Genomic DNA, 27,925 nt, shown 5'->3' on the forward strand with positions numbered 1-27,925 from the left:
TTCAGTTTCACTTACTAGATAATACGTTCCGTTATTATTAATCATGATACCCCTCTTTAGATGTATTTTTTTTAAAAAAAAGTATTGCCATCTCTTCCTTGTTTTTTGACGTTCTTGCTTTGATTTTTGTTATTTAGCATAGATTTTCTGTCACTCTCGGCTAATCGCGACGATGAGGATGAGTGATGATATGATGAAATTTATGATGGGACACTTACAAAGAACACCGATGCCCAGACGTGGATTCGAGCCCGGGACCCCTTGGCGTCCTAGCGCGCTGTGATAACCACTCCGCCACGAATGTCGCGACTATCTTTGTAGACATGCTCTACATGAACCTATTCCACAAGTAAGCATTAATGGTGACAGTTTTTTTTTACAGTTGCCACACAAAATTTCCCTCAAAACCCCAACAAGAATTGCAGTTGTAGAGAAATTTCTCTTCCAAGCTCTACAATTTTAAAAATGTAGCGCCGCTATTTCCGAACCACTGTATATAAGTATTTTCTGCAATCGTTAGTCTTCGTCCAGAAATATTTCCAGGGAGTATTGTTCTCTTTTCACAAAAGTAAGGCCTTCATTCAAAGCGAGTCATGGTGTTTTCAGCTGACTATGCAAAAATTTCCAAGCGCCGCACTTGTGATAACGTTTGCACTTTTGCGCCAACCACCCGCACCCAATGGTGCCATCTTACGAACGAGCTACACGAACTCGTCGACACAAGCACAAGCAGCAGCGCCACGTCATTTCTGCCATATTGGAAGACGAGGGGGTGTAGCGGTCGTTGGTGGAGTGTAAACGTTTATATTTAATATGAATATCTTTAGGCTGCTTGGAGATTTGTCCCATCTTGTAGCAATAATAGTCCTGCTACTGAAGATATGGAAGACAAGGTCATGTGCAGGTAATGAATTTAAATGATTTTTCTCGCTTTTAATGCAATAAGGTTGTCTGCCGGCTACGACTGTCAATTGTTTGAACGTATAGTCTACAACTCCAAACGTGTTTTCTCGTAAATTATATGACAACAATAATATGAATATACGCTAATATAGGTTGGAAATGTTAAAATACTTTAAAGAAACCACATTCATCTCATTTCTTGTACGCGAAAATGTGTATTAGAACAGGTCAGTGACTTCGTTTTCAGAAGGGGCTGCTCAGTAACACGTACGAAAAAGATTTAACCCCGTGTCTGTTTTGATTTAATCTTCAATCCAGTAACAAAAGATGGGATTGCAATACAAAAACTAACTATTGTATTTCATAGAATTGGAATAGTGCAAGACAATTTTTAACACGTGGGCAAAATTCCCAGTATTGTAGACGCATACTGCAGCTCATTAACTTCGACATGGTCAGTACATAACATTTTGGTTATTTCAAGTGTTTGCTTCGAATCTTCTCCCTTTTATAGATTCATACTGTAGTGGATGATTTGCAAACCATTCTAGAAAATAACACGTGTAATACTTGTAGGGTGATCAGATTTTCTGAAACAAAAAGGATGCTTGCAGGAGATTGCAGGTATGACTTAAGATGACCGGGCCCCTCTCCGATTTTCTTCATATTTGGCATAGCCTACTTACTAATTGAGGACTGGTAGCCCCACGAACCATTGACGTGTGGTTAGGTTAGGCAAACATAGTTAAAACATGGTGTAGTGGTAGTGTCAGGATCTAGAAATTGCAAAATAATTGCGAACCATTGATGCTAGCCCCACGAACCATTGACGTGTGGTTGGGTTAGGCAAACATAGTTAAAATTTGGTGTTGTGGTAGTATCAGGAATGTTAAAACTTCGATAGCGTCCCAACACCTCTCACTTGTTTATTTTGTCATTTTTAACATTAGTACTTACCTATTCTGCATTGTGAAAGATTCTTCAAGGTGCTATTTTGCTTTTATCACGAAAAAAAGTTAAGTTTTTGACATAAAGAGTTGGCATGAGTTTACAATACTGGCCCACTCCTATTTCTATAAAATTTTGCCTACTTACTAATTTCGGTGTCCTGATGACGTATCTGTAGTTCATATTTGGCGGTCACTTGTTAAAATTGTACATTTATGTGTAGAACTTGTAAAATAACCTTGCGATTTACCATGGTCATTGTCCATACACAGCAATTCGGAACCATTTTTCTTTAGCAAATCGTTAGTCTTCCTTTACACAACAATCTTGCTACCTTGAATATTGACATCAGACGAGGAATGCCTATGAGGTTAGGTTAGGTTTCATTAGCATAAATACAAGGAAAAATTAATATTTTGGCTAAGAGAACTATACCTTGTCTTACCTAACATGAAAAAGCTTTCTCCCGTGATGTCAGAATACTATGTTGCTAAAGTGTTGTGCGATAAGTGACACCCATTCGGGGAAAATGGCATGTTCCGTGGAGCTACTGTTCTTATGGTAGGGTTACGTTACGTTAAGAAAACATTTTTTTCTCTATTTCCATACTCGACAACCAATTATTACAATCAGATTCGTGATTAGGAGTTCACAATTAGTGAGTAGGCGAAATTTCATAGAAATTGGAGAGTGGTCCGGTATTGTAAACTCGTTCCAAAGAGTTAATTATTAAACCATTGACGTTAGCCCCAAAAACCATCCATGGGTACCCCCACAAACCATTGACGTTAGCCCCAAAAACCATCCATGGGTAGCCCCAAAAATTCATGATAGCCCCACGAACCATCATGGGGACGAGGTTAGAGTAGGCCTGTTAGGTTAGGTTCCATTGGTATGACTGAAGATGACCGGACCCCTCTCAGATTTTCTTCATATTTGGCATACGTACTAATTGAGGCCTGCTAATGACGAATTTGAAGTTAAAATTTGTCGGAAACGTCTAGAAATTGCAAAATAATTCCGAACCATTGACGTGTGGTTAGGTTAGGCAAACATAGTTAAAATTTGGTGTTGTAGTAGTATCAGGAATATATATTTGCTTGTGAAACAAAAAAATTCGCAAAAATCGACTGTTTCCATTCCGACAACTTTAACTTCAGATTCATGATTAGAAGGCCTCAATTAGTGAGTACGCCAAATATGAAGAAAATCTGAGAGGGGTCCGGTCATCTTCAGTCGTTCCGTTCCATTAGCACTCATTTAGTTCAATTTAGCATATATGGACAAGATCGGTTTTTATCGATGAAACAAGATACCAACAAGAACTTCTAAATGCTACAGAAACTCATTTCGGTAAGTAGTTTCTTGTGTAAAAATGAAGAAATCCGTTGGGACGCTATCAAAGTTTTACCTCAGGAATATATACAGGGTGTTCGTTTACAAAGCTTGGGAGGTGATTGTACGAGCGAAAATAAGGTGGTAAGTTCATGTAATGAAATTCCGGGATCGGCTTTGTTGCCGAGTTATTGACATTTGAAAATGTGGGAAAATGATTTTCCGAAGTGAATAATGGCAAAAAGGGTGGAGAGAAGTCGTCGGTGTTGGGTGGTCCACTAAGAAATTGGGTACGCTCTTGTCAAAAAATCACGCTGCAAGGTCGGCGCAAGGGATTCCCCAAAGGATGCGAACGAAGATGTTGATGGGAGTGGGGTGGGTGTGCGTTCTGCGTGAGGTGGTATCGACGAAAATTGGCATGTCTTGAATGGCACCAAAAAACAAAGAAAATTTCCTGAGTGAAGGGCACCGTGACGCAAAAACGAAAAAAATGAACTGTCATAGGTTGCATACCCTGAAGGGCACACAGTATGCTTAATGGAGATGTGAAGGGAACCTCATCACAGACGGTTTTCAAAGTGTCCACCATGTACTTCCAAGCAGAGGCGACAACGGCGAATCAAGGATTGTCTAGTGCGATGCAACAACCCCGGCGTTTCTGCTATCGATGCTGCAGCTACATTAATAACGGGCAACGAGGTCCTCGGCTAACACGACAGGTGTTTCGTAAACGAGGCGTTTCATCTTTCCCCAGAGGAAGAAATCCAGGGGCGTAATATCAGGCGATCGAGGTGGCCATGGCACAGGCCCTCCCCTGCCAATGCACTGGTTGTGGAATATGGTATTGAGGAAATGACGCACATTCTGATCGAAATTTGGGAGTGCACCGTCATGTTGAAACCACAGTCTTTGTCTCTGTGCCAAGGGCATGTCCTCTAGTAGTTCAGGCAAAACCTCACTGAGAAATGCTTGATAAGTGGGTCCACATAGGCGAACAGGGAGAATGTAAGGTCCAATCAAATGGTCATGCAGTATCCCGCACCACACATTCACTGCAAATCTGTGCTGATGATGTGCCACTAGCAGTGCATGTGGATTTTCATGTTCCCACACATGACTGTTTTTACTATTGAACACACCAGTTTTCGTGAAGATAACCTCATCAGTCCATAGTACCGTATTCTGAAAATTGGGGATAGTTTCAATTTGATGAACAAACCATTGGCAAAAGTCCCGAGGTAAAAGGTCTTGCACTTTCTTCAATTTGTACGGGTGCATCCCCTCTTCTGCCAGGACTCTCCACACATTCACATGGGAGGTGTTTCGTTCGTGTGCTAGTGTGTGCGTACTGGTGCCTGGATGATCCATCACTGCAGTTACCACATCTTCCACAATCCGTCGTGTTTGCACACTTCACGGTCGACCAACTTCTTGATGAGGTGGCTACACTGATTCTGTTTCCCGAAGTCTAGTGTCTACAGTTTGAAATAAGGTGTGCGATGGTAACACCCTATTTGGAAAACGTGCCCCATACAGATCCCTTGCAGCACGGCTATTACATCCAGCCTCCCCATAAATCAGATGCATGTCCGCCAGCTCTTGGGACGTGTATGCAGCCATCCCTTACACCGGGCTACAAGTGTTTATGGCCGTTAACTCTAGTACACTTCACAGAACACAATGGGCTGTGGCTAAGAATTAACACGTAACACTGCTAGGTCAAATGTTTGCCCAACACTACTGTCCAAGAACCTCACATCTTTCCATTCAACCGTGAATGTTTAACAACCTTCGTTTTATTTGGGCAACCAATTAAAGTAGTTAAGGTTGATCTAGTTGCCACAGTATTGCTGCTCTTGTATAAAGTGCAATTATGCACAGAAAATCTTCTCTAAGTGTAGCATCCAAGTAATGTAAGTGCGGTCCTGGTTAGATTGATTTTGAGTAAAGTAGACCTCTGTCATTCATTTTATCCATTAAAAGTTACAAGCGGAGTAAATTTCAACCTTATAAATGTCTTCTTTTTTTCCTCCTATATGATGTACACAATCATATGAGCTTCAATAGTCTGGCCTCAGAGACCCCCTCTAGGATTTGCAAAAAAATTGTAGCTCTAATGTAACGTTTATTACTGTTTCCAACTCCATCTTAAAAGTGAAATAAGACACAGTGACATGCTCAAGGAGGTGCGGTGGATAACCCCTGAGTTGATTGCATTCCTAAAAATACAATATATACCCATTAAAACCCTCAGTATGCAAGCACATTCTTCAGTAGTAGTGTTAATAATAGGTGCATTTCAAAACAAAGGGCTGATTGATTACATTAAACAAGATAAGAAGTGTAGCAACACACTATTCGTGGTTGCAATACATACATATCCACTTCCATTTTGCAACTTCCTCACCATTATTTTCCAAGCCCCTTTGGTAATGTGAAACAACATTTTTATAACCTCTGCATAGATGTTTGCCACCTGTGAGTTCAGCCAAACCAACACTACCATTTTCAATATCTTAAGTTTCTTCAAATCAATGAGACACAAGCCACTTTTTGAGGTGCAGGAAGATGTGATAGTCACTAGGTGCAAGGTCCGCACTATTCGAGGAATGATCAAAAAGTTCCCATCTGAACCTCTGAAACATCTTGAGAGTGAGGGCAACAGTGTGTGGTCTAGGGTTGTCATGGATAAGAACATTAACCCTTCAAGCCGGGAGTTAAATACCCATCAGCCGATGCGAGAGGCGGTAATTTTAAATCACCAAAACAGCAATTTTCGCATAATGTCACAAAATTGAACATATCTTAAAAGCCATTTGCTCAATTACAATGAAATTTTCAGGACTTGTAAACGAAACTTCACACTATACAAAACTGTATAAATGATGACATTTATACTATAATAACAAAAATAATAATAATAATAAAAAATTACGTGTTGCGTTTAAAAAGTACTCCTTCTGTCTTGTGTTCTTGTTAGTTTAGAAGTCCAACGTTGTGTGGTACAATTTAAAATATGCTTTGAAACACAGTCCTACTTCACTATCTGAACACCAATCAACACTTTTGAACTATACGCATAAGCATAAATATTCCCAGAACAAGATATATTTCTTCCAAGGTAACTGGTTGCCATTTGCGCATTCGTGAATGTGGTTTCAATGTGCAATGTTGACTACAAGTGTCGGCATATAAGTAAGTTTCTCCGACAATGAGTTGTACAACTTGTTTGTCAAAAAACAACAAAAAGGCATCAAGAACATTATTGACTCCTTTTTGTTGGTAACCGCACAATCCACAAAACGCAAGTTTATTTGCTTTGAAAGAGTCGTCAACTTCTTTCCAGTTCCAGTTTACATTCTATGACGCAACAGGTGAGGATGTAATGCCATCTAATTCGCTTTCACTATCATTGACACTATCTACTTCCTGTTCTGCATAGTTTACTTCACTTTCACTTGTAGATAGAAATGAATAAATTGAACCTTCACTGTAACTTTCCTCTAAAAATGCACCAATTTCGTCCGCTTCGATGCCCTTTACCCGCTCGTTCGACGCCATTTGTCAGCTGTTTTCTTTTTACGTAATAAAGTGATGCAATCGCATATAATTTCATGTATTTGGAAGCAAAAACCAACAGACAGCAGAACATTGCAATCTACTCTTGAGTTACATGCGTTTTCATTCATATGGGAAAACAACAGATGGCAGAATATGCATAATTTCGTCACTACTACATGGGACGTATACGTGTACGTCGAACCGCCTCTAGAAGCACTATGAGGGTCCGTACACGTGTACGTCGAACCGGCTTGAGGGGTTAAGAATGCTGACCACAGCATTCCATGTCGTTGGTTTTGTATGGCATGTCTTGCTTTGATAGTGTTTCATGGTATGCCTGCAATGTGATTGTTTTCCCCAACTCTACCAAAGCACAGCTTGGTCCCAGAAAACATTTACCATGAATTTGTGCATATGGGGTTTGCTTGAACGTTTTCCACTTTTGCTGGGTGTGAACAAGCCCCACTTTTGTGTGAATTTCGGCGGCATTAAAAAATCAAATGGGACCATAGTTCTCAACTGGCAGGATGGTGTAATCTCGCAGCCTTTTTTATACTAACTTACAGGATAACCAACAACTGAGTAGCAAAAAAATGTCGCCAATGGACTGGTTGATGTGACTGCGCAGACACGATCCACTCACTGTTGCCAGTCACTTTTTATAAATATTCGGCCCTTATTTTTAAATGCCTCGTATCATGTTCAATGTATGGGATGACTTTTTTGGAAGGCTTCCAAATGTCAACCTCCTGGACTGCATTTTGCATACTAATAAGTCTCTGGACTCACGTCATCATAATCCTGTATGCTGTCCATGTATGTTTGTGATTGTTCCCCTCCTCCATTTCATCTTACCACCAAGGACGTATTTACAAGGTGGTCCGGAACCTCCCCCCACCCCAAAATCATTGCATAATTACAAATAATAACTAAAATTACATAATGGAAATATACTTATTCTTTAATGGAGGGTTATGTATTTCCACCAAACTTATTGGAAGGCAAGGATTACAGATGGGGGACAAAATAATACGAACACCTGTGAAAAAAAGTATGCCACATTTCACACCGGCAGTACAGCAGCACCACCTGGCACTGAAGTCTGCCACCTAGTGCCTGTGAAGGGGAAGGTATTAGTTTGCCAACAGCAGTCATTGGTGGTGCATTCGTCTATCATACGCTCTCAAGAGACACTGCAATGTCAGACCTGAGAGAGTTCCAAAGAGGCATGATTGTTGGAGCACGTTCAGCTGGAGCCACGGTGACTGAAACCTCAAAGCTTGTTGGGTGTGCACGGAGCACAGTATCAGCCGTTATGACAGCGTACACAACACAAGGTAAGATGCCGTCTTCAAAGCACAACAGTGGACGAAAGACAAAGCTTGCTGCTCGGGATAGGAGGGTGTTGAAGCGCATAGTGGCCCGAAAGCACAAGCAATCGTTATCCGAGATAACATCTGAAATGAACAGGCATCTCCAGGACCCCATTTCAACCAAAACTGTCAAAAGGGAACTCCATGCTGCAAACATTCATGGCCGAGTGGCAATTCGTAAGCCATTGGTGACATCACGTAATGCTGTCAAGCGACGCCAATGGCGCAGAGCTCACAGAAGTTGGTCCCCACAGCAGTGGCAACAAGTCATCTGGTCTGATGAATCAACATTCACGTTATTTCAGACCACGGGGCGCGTTTATGTGTGGAGAACGCCTCGAGATGCATTTCATCCTGACTGCCTCTTGCCGACTGTGAAGCATGGAGGTGGGTCCATTATGGTATGGGGCGCGATATCTTGGCATGGTGTGGGACAACTTGTTTTTCTGCATGGGAAGATCAATGCCAGTCACCATCGCAGCATTCTGGGGGATCATCTCCATCCTTTTGTCCAGACTTTATTTCCTGGGGACCGACCGCTTTTTCAAGACGACAACACTCATATCCACACTGCTGGGTCTGTCCAAACATGGTTTGAAGAACATGACGATGAAGTAGGACATCTTGAATGGCCCCCACAGTCTCCTGACCTGAACATTATAGAACATTTGTGGGGATATTTGGAGTCCAAACTTCGTGCTCGAAGTCCGCCTCCAGCCACACTTTCGGAATTGGAGACTGCTCTGAAAGAAGAATGGCTCCATATTCCCTTAAACATTGTGCATGACCTCTATGCGTCCATCCCACGTCGCATACAAAGTGTACTTCAGTCACAGGGTGGTCCAACCCCCTATTAATAAAGATTTTCTCTACATTCACAGGTGTTCGTATTATTTTGTCCCCCATCTGTATATTGTAATCATACTACTTTGAATGACAGTTGCAAAGTAGATTTTTGCAAGATTTATGACTAGTTACAACCTAATGTTCATAAACTATTACCAGAAACGTTCGTTTTCATCAACTGGATCTAAAAAATATTCAATTCTTTATCTATTAATTTCCTTGCTGGGGCAGTTTTTTTTTTGTACAAATTTTCCCGACCTTAACTACATGTAAGCTAGATAATGAATACATACTGTTATATCCTTATTCTTATACTGTCCTGTTACCTATTAATGTAATTGTTTAAACATTATTATTATGAGACAGTTGGTTCGACCCCCCCCCCCAAACATATTTCTATATACGTGCCTGTTTACCACCATTAATTCTGATATTCGCATTAACCAAAAGTGGCAGGAAAATCAATCAACGTAATTTTTAGTTTTGATGCTAATACTCTTACTCATGTGCCTTTATGCTGTTAGAAAATTTGTATTTTTATTGAAAATATGATGAAATTTGTACAAATTCTTCCTTTCTTACACAGGTATATCAGGAAAGTCTCAAATCTTGTTTGCACTGGTTTACACAACAAGATATTTGGATCTGGTCACAACGTTTGTTTCCACTTACAATACAGTGATGAAGGTTGTATTTATTGCCGCATCGTATGCCACAATATACTTGATGTATGTCAAATTTAAAGCAACATATGACCACAACCATGATACACTGAGGTAAGTGAATTTCTGTACAGAAGTATGTATATTTATAAAGCTATTCTTGATTACGACCAACAAAAAGGATATGAATTCAAATTTTGTTCTTTAATTGCCATTTTATTTCACATGAGTTCATTGTGAGTTATATGTGCTTACAATTTTAGATTCTTCAAGGTGGGTTGATTGATTTAAATCACATGAAATAAATAATTTATAGAATAATGTACATAAGGATTTTGTAGAAATCAGAATCACTTTTGGTGAAAGCACATTAATCTTGTAATCATTTAATGGTGTTTATTTGGCTCTAAGAAAGGGAAAAAAAGGAAACAAAATGTATGTACTGATCGTGTGAAGCTCATACAAAAGGAAATGTAATATGTAAACTGTAAACACCCTTAAATTTCTCTTGATTTAAAATTCAATAATTTTTATAGGCAAAAATAGCAAACATTTTCTGTAGAATAATATACAAAATACTAATCGTGTTAAACCATAAATAATGACATTATCATTAAACTGTAAATAAACATGACAGCTGATATTTTGCAAACTATCATTAAAGAAATTGCCAAAATTCAGCTACGAAAGTTGTAAATTTTATAATTATAGAGTACAACTAGAATGCTTTATTTTCGTTGGCAGAAAAGTTACTGAAATTATTATAGTTTCATTAACACACTCAACAAACATTTCCATAGTAGGCTCATATACTATCAGAAACAGAAAAAAATATTTTTACATATATTTTTTTGTTTACTTTAATCAAACTGTTCAAATATTTTACAGGGCCGTTTACTAGAAAAAGCCTTTCTATGAGAAACATATATCTATAGCCCAATATAGTTTGCTGCACTATTTGACTCTCTTTGCACCGAAGTGTCTTGTTGGTTACACGGTGCAACACAGTCTCGTCTAGTTCGTTGATTTGGAGTCAAGTAGTGTATTTGGTGTCTGCATAGTTTGCACTACAAGCAGCAGACAGGCATTTGTTGAATCTTCTGAACTTCAACACCACTTTCAGTCTACTTGGTTGAATGTCATTTCCTTGCACCACCCTTACACTGGAATACACCTGCACTACACAGTGTCAAAAAGTGCAGCGAACTAGACAGGGCTTATATGTATGGTGTCAAAAACCATACAAGCGGTTTTAGGCACTTTTTTAAAAAAAATCATCAAATATTATTTTTTTAAAATAAATGTCATGATTTTCTTTATCCACCTATTTTACATGTATATTATTCATGAAAATTAAATTCTTATGTGTGTGTACTGTTATCTTGTTCATTTCCAAGTTTTGTCATGTGAAATTTACTCTCTTCGTAAGCACTGATAATAGAGTGAATATTGTTGCAGTTCATAAGTATGTTCAAGATTTGCTCTTACATTGATTTCTTTTCCAGGATTGAGTTCTTGATTGTTCCCTGCGTGGCCTTTGCTTTGCTAATTAACCATGATTTCAGTGTTCTTGAGGTATGTATAAAGCAGATTCTAGTGACCAAAGGTTTTGTGAGCATTCTCATTTGTCTTGGGAAAAGATTGTGTTACTAACAGAATGCATACACACTAAAACAAATAACCATGAAGTTATTTTAGCAGGTTATTCTATCAATTCTTCAGCAGAACTATTCAGAAAAATGTACTACTTCGACAACTTTTTTAATTTTATAATTTTATGCATATGTAAATATGTGGGTTGGAAATTTAATAGTGGCAACTACTCCCTCTGTCCCATAATTATTGTCTGGTACATTTTTGTTTGTTGTCCCATAATAATTGTCCGATAGGCAAACTGTGACATTGGTGTATAGAGAAGAAGAAAATTAAACACTGGAATGAACCATACAACGTTATTACTCAAGGATCAGTATAAATTTGCCGATCAAGTATCCAAAAGAACATAAATAAAAAGTCACCATTTTGGCATACCGGACTATAATTATGGGACAGAGGGAGTATTAATTTACAAATGATACGAAAGAGATACTACCTCTGTGAAACTTTTACAGCCCTTCGATGTAGTCACCAGCATTGTGTACAACCGTTGCCAGCAATGTGGAAGTCGTAGTATTTCTCTAGCATTGCCTGTTCTGTTGATGGTTCGAATGGAGAGGTCTATTACCTGAAGAATCGCTGGAACAGTTCGGAAGCGAATTCCGTTCATCTTGGGAATCAAATCAAAGTCACAGGGGCTTAAGTCTGGGATGTATGGGGGATGGTAGAGCCTCATCGAGCTAACAAATTAGCCACAGGTTGCATTACATGCACCCGAGCATGTCCTGCAAAATGACTGGAGGATTCAGCAGAAAGGTCCTCTCTTCTTTCGCATCGAAGATCGCAGGTCATGTTCCAAAAATGAACAGTAATACTGCACATTGACTGTCTGACCTGGAGGTATGGCGAGAATCACCAAAACTTTCACATTAGTGTGGTTCTGAGTCTGACTACACAACTTTAAACCGCCAATTTCAGTGATACTTTATACCTCTTGTCACTGCACATGCGCCTAGTGTTGGTAGGAAGAGTACCTTTACTGGTAGATAGCTTAGGTATCAAACTAACATGTGGTATAAGTTTCATGCCATATATACTGCAGTGTTTCCAAAATACATGTCTTGGCTATAATTTTTTATTAGTTTAAGCCAATTGTTGAAGATGGTGGAGATTTTGGTCTTTTTTGCCAGTTGTGGCCAAGTTTTTCAGTTGCAGCTAGAGATTTGTACATAGAAGTTTGTACTGCTATATTTTTACAACTAATTAAAAATCTTATGTGATATGCTGCCAAAGGAGATTTATTTTCACCATTGTTTCTACATTTTTAATTTACTTTTTCCCTTGGTGTGAGTCAACGTTATGTGTTGAAGTCATACAGCTAGGTGACGATACTAGCCACCAGATGACAAATTTACAACCCTTTACCCTCTCCTGCCAGCAATCAAAACTAAATAAATTGCTCCCGAGCCAAAATATATGCATTTTAATGGTATTTAGTATGATTACCACCTCATTCCTTGGAAGTATTCAAACTTCTCTTTGTATCACCTGTTAGTGGGGTGTGGAAGTGGAGCCTGACACATTCTCGACATCTACCAAACTAAACTGGAGGTGATGTTTGCTTGCTTGCCTTTACATGGTTGAGATGGAATGATCTGGTAAAGATCAATTTCCACATGAACCTCGGTCATCTGGTCAGTTTGTCTGCATTTTATGTTTTTATACTTTATGGAAGTTTTGTAAGAGTATTTTGCATCAGAGCGAGATAGAAACACTGTGGAGCAGTGTGTGCTAATTTTACTAATTTGGGTTCAGTAGATTTGCCAATTTTTCCAAGAAGTTGTTCCCCCACAAGCTGTACCACCTTTAGAAAATGCATCAATTATTAACAGTTTAACAAATTTTTGAAAGTAAAAAAAAATGTAACTGCATAAAAGTTACTGAAAACAGTTTGAATGGGTAATATAAAATTACTTAAATAACTTCTATTAGGGTCAAAATCATCACTAACTGCGAACTCCAAAACTGAATCAGCAAATTTCCACAACGTGGACATAAATTATTAAATGCCATTCTCACGAATCTAAACTTGATTTGATACAAATATAAGTAAAATTCGGCAACAAAGAATGTGACATCTAGTGGTTTAAATTTGAAAGAAGTGAATACAACACACGTGCAAAAGAGAGGTGGTGCTATTATAGCCTGACGTTCATTTACAATGGAATTTTATAGTGAACCTTAGGCTATGCCTGTCGGCCATCTAGAAAGGGTTAAATTCTGATGAGTGTCTTGCGTTTCAAGTATGAAATGTTTTATAGTTAGAAAATGCAAATATAATAGTAATTGTCTTTTCATTTGCAGGTCCTGTGGACATTCAGCATTTATTTAGAATCCGTGGCTATCCTACCTCAGCTCTTCCTTGTTTCCAAAACTGGTGAAGCAGAGAGCATTACTTCCCATTATCTATTTGCCCTGGGCTCGTACCGTGCTCTCTACCTGCTAAACTGGATTTACCGTTACTATGTGGAGAACCATTATGATCTGATAGCCATCGTTGCCGGGGTTGTACAGACTGTGCTCTATTGTGATTTCTTCTATCTGTACATTACGAAAGGTAAGAGTGCATTGTGTGATTTGTACGACATAATTAATTTCTTTTCACATTGTTGCAAACCTAAATAGAAAATTTACATCTTCACAAGTAAAAATGAAAGACTATTGAGTACACTAAAGGATTAGAAGATACCATGTAAATTGATTCAACTGATATAATTTGAATTGCATTCTTTGGGGGTATGCATATATTTTGACAGTGTATATATCTTGATATTACCGAGTACAATGTGTTTTATTTGCATGACTAAGATGAAACTGAACTGCTGCATAGCCAAATGGTTAGTGCGGTTAACTTTGGTGCAAGTGGTCCCAGGTTTGATCTCTGGCAGTAGTTCGATGTTGACCCATCATCGTGAGAACAATTGGGAAGCTATTGGAAAGCATTGGTCTCGACAACCAGAAAATAATGGTGATGGGACTTGATGTGCTGACCATGTCTCACCCCATGAAAAGCAGTTTGGCAGGCTATGACCCCCAAAGGGAAGTTGCACAATGGGATTTAGTTTAATAAGAAATTTCCTTTATTATCTTAAAATTCTCAATGGATTCCACATATCTGTAGTGATTTTACACGCAAAAAAGTACAGGATACTTATCCCATCACTTATATCAGATACTCTTGGTCTTTCCAAGTCCTAATACTACCTCTGTTGTGAAGGTCATAAGATTGATCTTACAATGAAGATTCGATGTTGTAGTCCTCGCCTGGCCCTGTTTCTTGTGTCCATTTGCATGAATTTATTCAGTGTTTTTTTTTTTCTGGGGAAATGGTCCCATTGCTCTACAAGTTGATGTGTTATTGATATTGTGTTCATTGTAGGAATTATTGAAAATATTGTAGTTCAATCCCTGTAGTCACACACACACACTTCTTAAAACAAAATGTTATTAGTTTTATTCACATCTCTGAAAAGGTACCAGTACAGCATTCCAAAAGAAATTACAAAAGCTAGAAAGACGAAACTATTGCACTATGGTTGGTCAGCTGGTGACCATGCAAGCCCAAAGGGGTTCCTGAGTATGCCACTGAATTATTAATGCTAATTTTCTCTAAAAGTTAATGTTCAGTGCGGGAATATAAATTCGTTCAGTATTTTCATGGTCTGTAAGCATACAGGCATGTAGAAAGCTTGCAATCTGCATGTTCGTTGTTTAACACCAACAGGGTGTCTACCAAAATAACAAATCTGAAATTCTTGACCTCCCCTCCCCCCTTTTTTGTTAATATTTGTTTAATTGCTGCCTACTGAGGTATAGCTGCAAAATTAAGAAAATATATATTTTTATTTAGTGAAAACCCTTACCACAAGGCCAGTTACAATGAAAACTGAAGCTGTACTTTAACAAGAGATGTAGACTTCCTTTAATGCATGTAAAAATTAATGCTTCAGACTTCATCCTAGATGTGGAATGGCCACATTACTTTATTTAATATTTTTTTACAAACCCACAACTGAATTCAATTTCACACTTCCAAATATTCATTTTTATTAAATTCCAGTACAGGTATATAACAATGAAAGTTTACTATACTGTAAAAGTAGCAAACATTCTTGACCAAAAGCATAATTTCTTGACTTTCTTGACCCATCTGTTGATTTCTTGACTGGTAGACACCGTGACCATTTCGTGGCCACACAGAATGAGCATAGTATCCATAGAGCTCACTGAAAGAAAAGATCTTGCCTGCAAGTAAAGATGAACTGTTCGTAGTTTAATATCCATATCCGTGCGCATTAAATTAATGTTCAGCGATAATTTGGAGAATACCACCACACTTTCCCACAGTTAAAAGAAATGACTTTCTAGTAGGGCTGAGCTGATACTTGAAAATTGCAATAATTAAAAGTTCTTCAAAATATTGATTAATACTTGTGGGTACTCCACTCCAGTTATAAGCGTCAGTTTAGGTTTGACTTAAAATATTTTTAAAAAAATTGCATCAGAATATAAAAATACAGTTATGGAATTGCAAAATAGTTTTTATGCATAATATTGGTAGAAAATCGATGAAAACTTCTTGCATAACTTCCAGGATAATTAAACACTGTGAAAGTGTTGCACTGCATTTTTGTGCATGTTGCAAAATGCCAGAAAAGTATTGGCTTAGTCCTACTTTTTAGCTATATGAGGGTGGGGATCAGCACTATCAATCGGAAGAAATCTGTGCCTACACATATTTCACGGGGTGATATTCGTCAACCCTGGTAAACACACTCAGTGGCGTGCCCAAGTGGGGGTTATAACCTCCCCCTTCTGGCCCAGAATCTAAAAAAAAGGAACGTCAAAAGCAGGGAAAGTTGGCAAAATGAGGACTGACTAATAATAAAGTATACGTAAACTCCCCCCTCCCTTTCAAAAATCCTGGGCATGCCACTGATTAAATTCCCCATAAGATAGAACTTGACACCATAGTATGTGTACACAGCACTAGGTGGCAGTGTGATGTGTGTGAATGTTGAGTCAATCATCGTACAGGATGGAGTGGCCTGGCATGAACAGCATTTGTATTTAAAAATAGCGGCACTTTGGGGGAGGAATGCAACAGGGAAGTAGTGGGATCTGCGGGGAATAATGCTTTACTATAGTGTGAGCCTGTTCTGTTCCTTTAATAATAATGTGTGCTTTCTGACAAATAAACCACTTGCAACACGACACTGTCATTTATGGATGTTTGCTTGCTTCCCCATCCTACACCTGGTGTACATGTTCTGCATTGTTCATACGTTCCACAGTGCTATACGCTGCCTCTTCAATTTGTATATTTCGGACTTTCGTGCTTGTTCTGCATTCTGGAGAGAAAAATAGTTGCCATGACTTATGAATTAGATCTGTGGTAAGTCAGTAGAACATGATTACATGGGAACCCTGATTCCTGTGGGTGGGTGATTTCATGGTGGAATTTTCCCAGTCTCCACATTCCTCACATGCCTTCATGGCATGTTGCAATCTGTAAGGGATAACTTCATAATTTGTGCACAAATGAGTTCCACATTATAATTTACATTGCAAACTGAGAGAAAAATTAAAAATCAATAAAATTTGATTGACTTAAAAACATTATAGTGGAACCATGTGCAAAAGAACCTGCGCAGACCCGCGACTCCTGTGCATCGTACTCCCGCAATTAATCTGTCCCGCCCATAACAATAATAAAGAAGGTGCAATTGATGTAGGTATGGAGGCCATTGTAAAATAAATATAGTAAATAACAGTGGATTTAGTACTCTGGAGAAAATTTGAGGATTCTGGAATATTGGGGGAAATGTCAGAGAAAATACATATAGAGTTCATGTGAGAACCCTGTGTAGTACAACGTTGTACCACTTGACGTAATATTTATTTTGCACTGTAATTAATCAGATATTATTTCCAGGTATTCTTTTTTCCTTTTTCTGTTGCTTATACAAAAAAATTCTCTTTCAGTGTTGAAAGGAAAGAAATTACAACTGCCTGCATAAATAGGAAGTGAAGACAATTTGGTGAATCAAGCCAGAAATTTGAGTGAATTTGAGGGGGTAAAAAAAAGTGCCCTTTCACTTATGTGCATTTGTGTATGTATGTGAGAGATTGTGGTGCCACTGTGGAATTGGGTAGAATGGACATAATTGGAGAACTAGACAATTGCAGATGCCAAATAGGTCGTAAACCAGACCAGATGGAAAAAAATGTATAAATATATATATGTTGGTTCGTGCTCTGGGGAAGGGTATCAGAAAAAAAAACTCCAAAAAATTTGTGTGTTTATTGGTTTTTCCTTGGAACACTGGCCACACAAAGAACCTGCTACTGTGAAAACATTACGGAGACATGTCATTGTTACATGCCTCACGATGGGATGTGAGGAATAATGTATGGATGTGTGGATATTTTTCAAATTGGCTATGCATTTTTCTTCTAACTAGTGTATTGAAAATGATCGAGAATGGTGCATGAATGATTATAGAACTCAAATAATCAGATACCAGATCAATAGATTAGTATTAGGTATAGGTCGTAAATGGTTGTAGAGTTATTTATGTTGCAGCGAAAGCTTAACCTTTCATCATCTCATCTTTCTCAGTATGGTGGTCTTTGCGGTTGTAGTGTAAAGTGCTGTACAAGGATCCTTCCTTTTAAATTTGTCGGGAAAGTGTGTGCACAAGGTTATGGAAGTTTGTGGTTGTCTGTTGATATTTTGTTTCATGTACCGTGCAAGTTCTTAATAAGCTGGGTCATGTTTTGGTAGCTCATACGTGTCTACTTTTGATGCAGATTTTTCTGTTGGTCCTTCCCCATTTCACAAAGTTATTTTGCTAACAACTTACGTTAATTGTATGAAGTGGAGCAGCATAAAAGTTTTTTTTTTCCTGCACATGAATAATTGTTGTACTTATCTATTAGAAGTAGTACTCCTATGCTTTGTTTTATTGCTGTTGTTGATTCGTTTCTGTGTGCTTATGACCAGAAAGAATATATTTTAAATATGCCTGTGTTTACTACAGGTATGTTGATTATTTTTAAGTAATGTTACATGTACAGTAAAAATGAAATGTACTGTAATTACAAGCACATTCTAACTGCATTTATTATTTGAGTGAAATTCTTATTTATGCACCAGTGTGTGGTAAAGCATGTGCACACATAAGTCGACACCTGTACACTAACAGTCGAAGGTAAAACCTTTACACTTACCATTGGATAAAGTCATGGTGGAAAATCCAAAGTATATAATTATATACATTAGAGAAATATATATATATGTAAGTATATTGAGAACATAATATACCAAATTGTTTGTATTGTTACAACTGTACAACAATAAATCATTTTCTAATTGATTTACTCTCACAATGGCAGTATTCCTTTGGTAGTGCACAAATGTGCTCAGTTTGGTGTCCACTTAACAGAGTAGGGTAATCAACGAATCTGGATAACTGATGAAATTATTGATAATCCAGGTAAGTTTTTATCCACACTTCGGCATTCATAGTTAGTTCTAAGACAAATATGTAGAAATTGTATTTGAACTTGAGATACGGTGATTTTTTTTTAGTTGTGGGAGAAGTTCTTTGGAAGTGGTATTTCAAAATCCCATCCCATAAATAACAGTTTGAAGTTGACGTGAATTTTACTGTATCTCAATGGCTCTGCAGGAGCCAGGGTGGTCTAGTTGGTAGGGTGTCTTGTTTCCAGATGGGAGACCCGGGTTTGATTTTCAGGGTGGTTGATCTAAGGTCAGAATTTTTCTGGCCTTGTCCCTGCATAAACTGGTTCTGGGGCTTACCCTGCCTCAAATAGATGGGTGGGTACCTGGGGGTAAAGGTGGCTGGGGTGTGGTGTTGATCACGTCACCTTCCAAATAGCCAAGATCAAAGAATCCATGGGGCCTTACCCTTGCATCGCCCTGTATATGCCTTATGGAATGGTGCAAAGTGCACGAGGATGTTTACCTTTATGTGAAAGGTAAAGTGTTCCCCTGTGCATAGCACCACGCCATGAAGGCGTATAGGGGGTGTGGGGGTAACGCCCCACACTTTCTTGATCCGGTCGTGAGTGGGGTGATGTGATCAGCATCACGCCCCTGACCGCCTTTACCCCCCAGGTACCCATGTTATTCGATGCTGGGTGGGTGCCGGGGCCACTTCCATCGTTAGAAAAGTTCCTGGATTTGAACCGGCCAGGTATCGAACCCGGGACCTTTAGCATGGTAGTCAGACACGTTACCGACTGAGCCACCGCGGCCACCTTATGTGAAGTGGAGCAGCATAAAAGTTATGTGGCTCTACAATAAACAAAGTAAGTAGGAAACACAGCACCATTCCCACTTAAATAAAAATAATTCTACATAAATAGTTTTTGGATACATGTCCCATTTTTGAAAATCACATGCTTCAGAATCTTGCATTCAATGGAATCCAAGTCCTCTAAATGAAATTGAATCTTATAGTCACATTGTTTATTACGAAGGTTCCATGACAAATTAGTGACATTAACTAACTTTCTAGCCTTCTTAAATCTGAAGATTTATGCCTACAGCAACACAAACATTCCATCTGTCCCTATCCTGGACAAGGTGAATCCAATCTTTTCCATCCTTACTGATTTCCTTTAGGTCCTTCTCAACGTTACGTTATCCCTCCATCTTTGTCTTGGCATTCCTACTGGTCTCTTACAATCAGGTTTCCCAACAAGAATCCTGTAAACTCTTCTTTCCTCTCCCAATCATACCACATGGCCTGCCCATCTAAGTCGTCTTGATTTAATTATTTTAATAATGTCCGGACATGAATACAAATTATGCAGTTCTAAATTATGTAACCTGTCTCCTCGTCCCTTTTAGGTCCAAACATTTTCCTAAGGATTTTATTTCAAATACTCTTAATTTAAAGGGTTTTCCAATAAGGGCGGGTCGATGTTGAAATGGAATAAAACAAGCTGTGTGTGAGGTATGAACGAAATTATTTTTTTATTTGAAAGGCCCATGTATGCCATTATGTATGGAATATAACATCGTTCAAATGTCCGCCGTGGCTTCTCACGGTGGCACGTATCCGAGTGGTCCAATTTTCAATGACTCTGCCGCATAGATCCGGCTGAATTTGAGCGATGGCCTGGGTGATGTTGACTTTAAGGGCATCGGTCGATTGCGGCTTATTGGCATAGACCCGCGACTTCAGGAAACCCCACAAGAAAAAGTCTAGCGGGGTCAAATCGCACGATCTTGGTGGTCAATTCACGTCACCTCTGCGAGAGATAACCATACCCTCAAATCGTTCATGCAGAATGTCCATCGTGGCGTCCGCTGTGTAGCACGTAGCGCCGTCCTGCTGGAACCACATGTCGTCTACGTCCATATTGTTCAATTTGGGCCAAAAGAAATCGGTTATCATCGTTCTGTAGCGCTCGCCGTTGACTGTGATGGCCTCACCAACGTCGTTTAAAAAAAAAAATACGGACCAATGATGCCGCCGGCCCAAAATCCGCACCAAACAGTAACTTTTTGTGGATTGAATGCCACCTGGTGAACCTCGTGTGGGTTGGCGTCGTCCCATATACGGCAATTTTGCTTATTAACATAGCCATTCATTCAAAAATGCGCCTCGTCGCTAAAGATGATTTTTCGTCCAAAATTGGGATCCTCTTCCAAACGCTCCGAAGCCCAGTCAGCGAACAAACGGCGTTGTCTATGGTCATTAACTTTGAGCTCCTGGATAAGTTGGATCTTGTACGGGTGTAGGCCCAAGTCCCGACGCAAAATTCGCCAAGTTGAAGTCTGCGAAAGGCCGAGTTCTTGTGCACCTCGAGGAATTGACTGCCTCGGGTTCTCCTACACTCTTTCACAGACCGCGGCGATGTTCTCAGCCGATCTGGCGTTCCTTTGACGTACGGGTGTTGGCTGATTGTTTACCGAACCGGTCGTCTCGAATTTGGCCACCAAACGTTGGAGAGTCGACTTTGAAGGGCCACCGCGTCTGCCGTAAAATGGGCGCAACGCGCGCAACGTTTGCACTAACGAACACTCATTTTGATAATAGAGTTTTATCATTTGGACGCGCTGCTCAATCGTGAAACTTGCCATGGTGATTTGGCATCAGTGCCTGAAAAAGAAACAACAGATTGGACAGACGCCACCAAAACAACATGGCCGCCACAGGCTGCCAATATCTACCCGCCCTTATTGGAAAACCCTTTATGTTCCTCTTTTAATGTACGGGACTAAGTTTCACATCCATATAATACTACAGGAAAAATTACTGTTTTTGTATACTTTAACTTTCAGTTTGTTAGATATTATACAAGAAGATAGAAGTAACACATTTCCTGAGTTATGTCTGCTCTTCATTTTTCTCTTTAATATCATTTTCATTTCTTAGTATTACACCTAAGTACTTGAATTTGGAAACATTGAAACAAGTTGGTACCAATAATTAAATTTTGATTATTAGCTAACACTTGGTTTTGGCCTGTAAACATATATTTAGTTTTCTCTTTGCTAACTTCCAAACCTATCTCTTTAGCAGTATTCTTAATTGTATTTATATCATCTCTTAGCAAGTCTACATCATCTGCATATGCCAACAACTGAATCAAACTGTTTAATTTTAGTCCTTCATTAGTTTCTTTTACCTTCCTTACATCATATTGTAAGGCAAAATTAAAGATCAATGGCAATAATGAATCTCCTTCTTTTAACCCATCATGAATTGTAAATTTGTCAGACATATTAATACCCACGGTCAGTGGCATTACGACACTAGTAAATAATCATAAAGAGTACTACTAACTTCTCATTCCAACGGAGCAAAAACATCCATTGCCTCATCACAGCTTCAAGAACCCTCAAAACAAGAAAGCGCACAGCCGCAATAAACCACTCGACACCCAGGGAAATCTATTGACAAACTTTTGCTTGGACATTCCTTGCATCCTCAACACATGTTTTCAGGTAGTGGCAACTGCCAGCAGGGGGTTAATTTTTATTTCCCCAAATCACAGAAAACACAAGAAAAGAATGTTTTTGTGAGAGGATGTGAATTGTAAGAGATTAGTGCATATTCATTCTCTTCAAATGTTAACAGCCTACCTGACAAAACTCCACACACTCATTTTGGGAGAGAGGGATATTCCAAAAGTAAAAGCCCAATATTGGAACTCTTAACTTTGGATCACCCATATATCCGTGTTACAGAAAGTAGGCTTACAGTGCCACAAAAATATTACAAATACTGATACCAGCAAAAGCAAACCATATGAAGATTAATTTGAATACTCTTAAAAACAAGTTCTTAAGTTTTTATTTGCCATGGAACACCTCCTCAACTTAACCCAATATTTGAAGTCTCAAAGAATATCCAATATTTATTTGAAGTTACTTGCCGTACAATTATACTATTTATTACAATGCTAATATACTACTGTAATAAAATGAGGGGGTTCAGCCGATACCATTTTGAACTCATACGGACACCCAACGATTGAAAATTGTAACCATAAAAGTTCTGCTTTCAATTATTCAAAAATTAGATCAAAATATTAAAGACGTGTTATGGAATCAGAAAAGAGTTTTTTCACATAATACAGATGTTCATCGGGTTATATCTGACTGATATGTAAAGTGTACTTACCCTATGAAAAGTCATGCCGCTGCTGGTTGTGTGGGGATGGGAACACCAGCATTATGGATTATCGCCAGACATCGCAATTTCCACTGCAACAAACTGCATTGGCGCACATGCATAGGAATTCCATCCCATTCCTCCTTACAGGCTTTCTTTCCATAGGCCAGTGAGGGTGTGGGGATGTTGTAGATATCGTTTTAACAGTCCAAATGCTCAGAAATCCATTGGACTGGCATCAGGGCTTTTGACAGGAATATCATGAAAGGGAATAACAATGATTTCTGTTTCCTGCTTCATGTCCTGATAAAACCAGAGGGATGATCTAGCTGTGTGGCTGGATGCTTTGTCCATGTGGATCTGCACCTGGGTCTTGTTGGCTCCGTACAAACTAGGGCTGCCTGTCCGATAGATTGGGGCCATAATGGATTCCTGGAAGTAGGCAGCATTCACCTTTGTTTTTCTCCAACTTTCCCGGCGACAATTATGATTCCATGCGGGAAATTTTCTCAGCACTGGCAGTAAAACTCTGTACGTCCCATGCTAGAGGTATCGCGGTACGTAATAGCTCTAATGTTACCATTATGTGTGAGATAAATATAGGTTTCATCCAGTGTGACAACTATCTTCCATTTTGACCCCGCCAAGTGTATTTTGTACAGTTTGCGGCAGTTAGTCTTGTGTTCAGCAATGTGGCATAGGAGGAGGTTGTGAACCTGGCCCTTACGCACACACCGCAGGCCAAGACTGCAACGAATGACGACAGTTTCGCTGGCAACCTTAAACAGGCCCCTTTTGTTGGCGAATGTTTCTGTATGAGTATCATTTGTGTTTGCCTGGCCATGATATCTTTAACTGTGGTCACTCCGATGGTTAAACCATTTTCCCGACAATGTTTCACTATTCGGTTGTATGAAAAATGTGCGTGGAAAAGAGCCATGATGTACCCTTCCCAATAATGGTTAATTTTCGGTGGCATTTTACTAGCATGAACACGACGCTCCGGCAACTGCAAGCTCAGACACAACACTGGTTTCAAGGCCAGTTTCAAGGTTCTGGTGCAACTACACACGTGGCAGCAGCATTGCCAAATTGGTCGGATATGGTCTGATCAGCCTTCTGCATTGGTGCACAATCCATGCATAGTGTGCAGAATAGAATGTAAAAGTGCTGTGCAGCATTTTTGCAGACCCATAGGAGAGACCAAACCCCGGAAAAGTATATCTCCCAGTATGGGAATCAATATATTGGATTATCTTGTACCCCAATGTACACTTGAATGGGTGAGAGAAAGAAGGAACAGATTCCATAAAATGTAATTTTTGGGGAATCAATGAAATAGTTCTGGGCTCAAAATAGTTTATTAATTAAAAAACTTTATATTGTGAAATTATAGTACAAAGCTCGGACAATAATTCTAAAGCAATATTTTTAGTAAATTGTTCATAAAAACGTCATGGAATGTTTTCCTTTGGTTCTCACTTGAACGTAGCAAGCAATAAATGCAGTTTTTAAATATAGCACATTTATTATTTGATTTAACATTACTATGAATGCAAGATAAGTTTCTGACCAAATAAAATATTTTACATTAAAAATTCTTAACAATATTTTCTTCAAATACAGGTGAGCCTGCAACATAATGAATTGAAAAGTATTCTTCTACAGTACTGCTAGTCACTATCAGAATGTTCAATCACATACAGACTGCATGGATGTAAGCCATGTGTCGTATGCTGATTGAACTCGAACGCCAGACCTGATTATTAAATGTTGTTGGTGATTAGTCTGTGCGTCCTTCCTGTCAAACATGTCCAATATGATATAGCTGTCCTGTGCGACGCAACTTTGTATCTTCATATCACAATGTAAGTTATTGTGCTGATTATGTTACTGTGTTCCTAAATTATACATTTACGTTCGTGTTGCTGATACTGTTTTATTCCTGACTCCATTTCTTGTGTAATTGAAGAACTGAAAGAACCCGAAACTCAACAATGGCGACGAGGATGGTGGAACATACTTACTTCTCGTAATTCTACACATTTCCCGTTATTGTTCTTCAAGTTGTCTGTTGGAGGTAAGAATCTCTATATATACAATGCAGAGGTTGTCTCAATTTTCCGAATTCTGCAGGGAGCAGGAAAGTATTAAGCAATATTTTGATAGATTCGAGCATTTCTGCAAAGCTTTAGACATTCCAGATGAAAAGGCTAAGCATATTCTATTAGCAGCAATAGGGCACAGAACGTATGCTGATTTATATAATCTCATACAACCAAAATCTATATCAGAACTCAGTCTTGCCCAAATTCAACAAATGTTGATCCGCCATTATGAGCCCAAGAAAAATCTCGTGCTTGAAAGGCATAAGTTCTTTCTTATTAAACAGAAAGAAAATCAGAACATTCCGGATTTCATTGTGCAAATCAAAGAACAAGCTTCAAAATGTGATTTTGGTGATCTCATCAACTCAATGTGTCGCGACGTATTTATTCTTGGTATGAGAAGTGTGCGCGTTAGAAACAGACTGTTATCAGATCCTGATTTGACCTTGAAAAAAGCAATAGATAGGGCCATGTATCTCGATGAGCTAGAATTAAATGAGGGAATTATTAATCAAAGTCGCTCAAAGAATGCTGTGGAATATTCTGAAACTCCAACTGAAGTCACTTCGCAAATACAAAACGGGTACAAGGACAAATTCCGAATGAGCATCAGACAAAATAGAACTGATTCGAGGAATATTGGTAACAAATCAAACAATGATCCTGGTAAACCGTGTGGTAATTGTAATTCTTTTCATCCTAACGGGAAATGCCCAGCTTTTGGGGCTACTTGCAGATATTGTAAAAAGAAAAATCATTTCTTGACTGCCTGCAAGAAGAGAGAATTTAACAATTCTAGTAAAAGCAAATTGGTTTCTGGCACTAACATTGTGCTTAACACGGGTATCAATGAAAGATCTATTGATATGCAAGATAATTTAAAACCTTCCATTGTACCTAACAATCACAGCAATTTCAAACATATGGTCCGAGAATCATCCATTGATTTTTCAGATTTTAATGTGCCGTGCATTCCCATAGATCACAAATTTGCAGATGATGAAGAAGAAAAATCTAAGAGCGAATTTGTTGATTACAGTGCCGCTAGTGTCCAATGTAATGCTCTGTGTCCAAAAATTTTCACTACCTTCATCACTAAAGAGAGTGAATCTGTTTGGCAAACACAGGGATCGTTGTTTGTCGACTTACAAGTCAACAATTCTAAGATTCCATTCCTAGTGGATACAGGTTCTGTTTATACTTTAATTGATAGCAGACAATTTGAGTCTTCATTGCGAGGTTGCACTATATGCAATTTTCCTATCGTCTTGAAAGCAGCAAATGGCAACAATCTTGGTGTATTAGGAAAAGTTAATGTTGAAGTTATATTTCGAGGAATGAAACATAACTTAGATATGATTGTTGTAAAGACAAAATTGAATCGTTCGATTATGGGTTTGTCTTGGATTGATGTTTTCATGCCTGAATGGCGAAACATCTTTGTTTCACATACTCTTCAGATGGTTTCAAATACTCTTGAATCGTCATCAATAAAGGAACTGGTTGCGAATCTAAAGAAAGATTTCCCTATGCCTTTTGATGGTGACATGTCCAAGTCGATCAAGCGCTTCGAGATAGACTTGCCATTGAAAGACGATGCTTGACCAGTGTTCGAGAGATATTACGACGTACCGTACTCGCTTAAGGAACAAGTCAAGGATGAATTACAGAAGTTGGTTAGTGACGGAGTCATTGAACCGATCAAATCATCGTCGTGGGCTTCTCCTCTTGTTGTTGTTCGTAAGAAAAACGGTGAATTAAGGCTATGTGTGTCCTACAAGAACACTGTAAATCCGCAACTTAGGAAGATGGGACATCCGTTACCTAAAATAGAGGACCTCTTCAACAAGATGGTTGGTTGTAGTTGGTTCGTTTCATTTGACCTTCGAAGGGCTTACCTTCAGTTACGCCTATCTCTGCAGGCTCAGAAGGTCCTTGTCTTCAACACGGAATTCGGGTTATTCAGACAGTTGAAGCTTCCCTTCGGAGTAAACTCTGCCAGTGCCATTTTCCAAGCCACGATGGAGCAGATATTGATGGGTGTAGACAAGGTTTCCATTTTCCAAGACGACATTTTAGTGGGAGGAGTTACTCTTGAGGAGTGCTATGATAACGCACGAAAGGTGCTAAATCTTTTCTCCGATTATGGCGTCCACATAAATGAACAAAAGTCTGTGTTCTTTGTGCTAAATGTGAAGTATCTGGGCCATTCTCTTTCACAGGAGGGAATTCGTCCTCTGAAAGAAAACATTGATAAAATAATTCAGTGTAAGCCACCCACTAATGTTGGCGAATTGAAGTCATTTCTCGGTATGGTCACGTATTACGCTTCGTACCTGCCAAACCTAGCTGACTGTGTTGCCAGTTTATATGATTTGTTGAAGAATGGGGTGCGCTGGTCATGGACAGATGTTCATCAGAAGGAATTCCAGGATGTTAAGGATCTGCTATCTAAGGACTTAGTACGCACAGTATATGATCCTTGTAAGGACTTATACCTGATGTCGGATGCATCTCCTACAGCTACGGGAGCAGCCATAATGCACAAAATAAACGGAGTCCTAAAGCCTATCATGTGTATGGCCGGTACATTATCCGCTGCGGAAAGGAACTACACTCAATTGGAAAGGGAATCACTTGCATTAGTCCGTGGAGTCAAATACTTTCACAAGTATCTCATTGGACGATATTTTGTTGCGTTCACCGACTCGAAACCTTTATCTCACCTGCTGGATCCTAGAAGTAACCTGCCTGCTTTAGCCATCAGCAGAATCAACAGATGGAAGTTAGTATTGGAAGAATATGACTTCAAAACTGTTTACACGCTGCATGTTGAGTTGGCTGATGCTCTATCTAGAATTTGTGTTGCAGATGAT

General features: G+C 39.0%; 1 protein-coding gene across 1 annotated transcript; it reads left to right on the top strand.

The window, feature by feature from the left end:
- Positions 1–729: 729 nt before the first annotated feature.
- Positions 730–18,663, top strand: KdelR (ER lumen protein-retaining receptor). The gene is made up of 5 exons (XM_083125363.1): positions 730–904; positions 9,553–9,742; positions 11,134–11,203; positions 13,589–13,841; positions 17,270–18,663. Exons 1-5 carry the CDS (start codon positions 814–816, stop codon positions 17,302–17,304), a joined length of 639 nt encoding a protein of 212 aa, XP_082981489.1. The 5' UTR covers positions 730–813; the 3' UTR covers positions 17,305–18,663.
- The last annotated feature ends 9,262 nt before the right edge of the window (positions 18,664–27,925 follow it).

The sequence above is a fragment of the Lepisma saccharinum genome, chromosome 7 (genome assembly GCF_977018435.1).
Source record: "Lepisma saccharinum chromosome 7, izLepSacc3.1, whole genome shotgun sequence".
In the NCBI taxonomy this organism is placed as follows: domain Eukaryota; kingdom Metazoa; phylum Arthropoda; class Insecta; order Zygentoma; family Lepismatidae; genus Lepisma; species Lepisma saccharinum.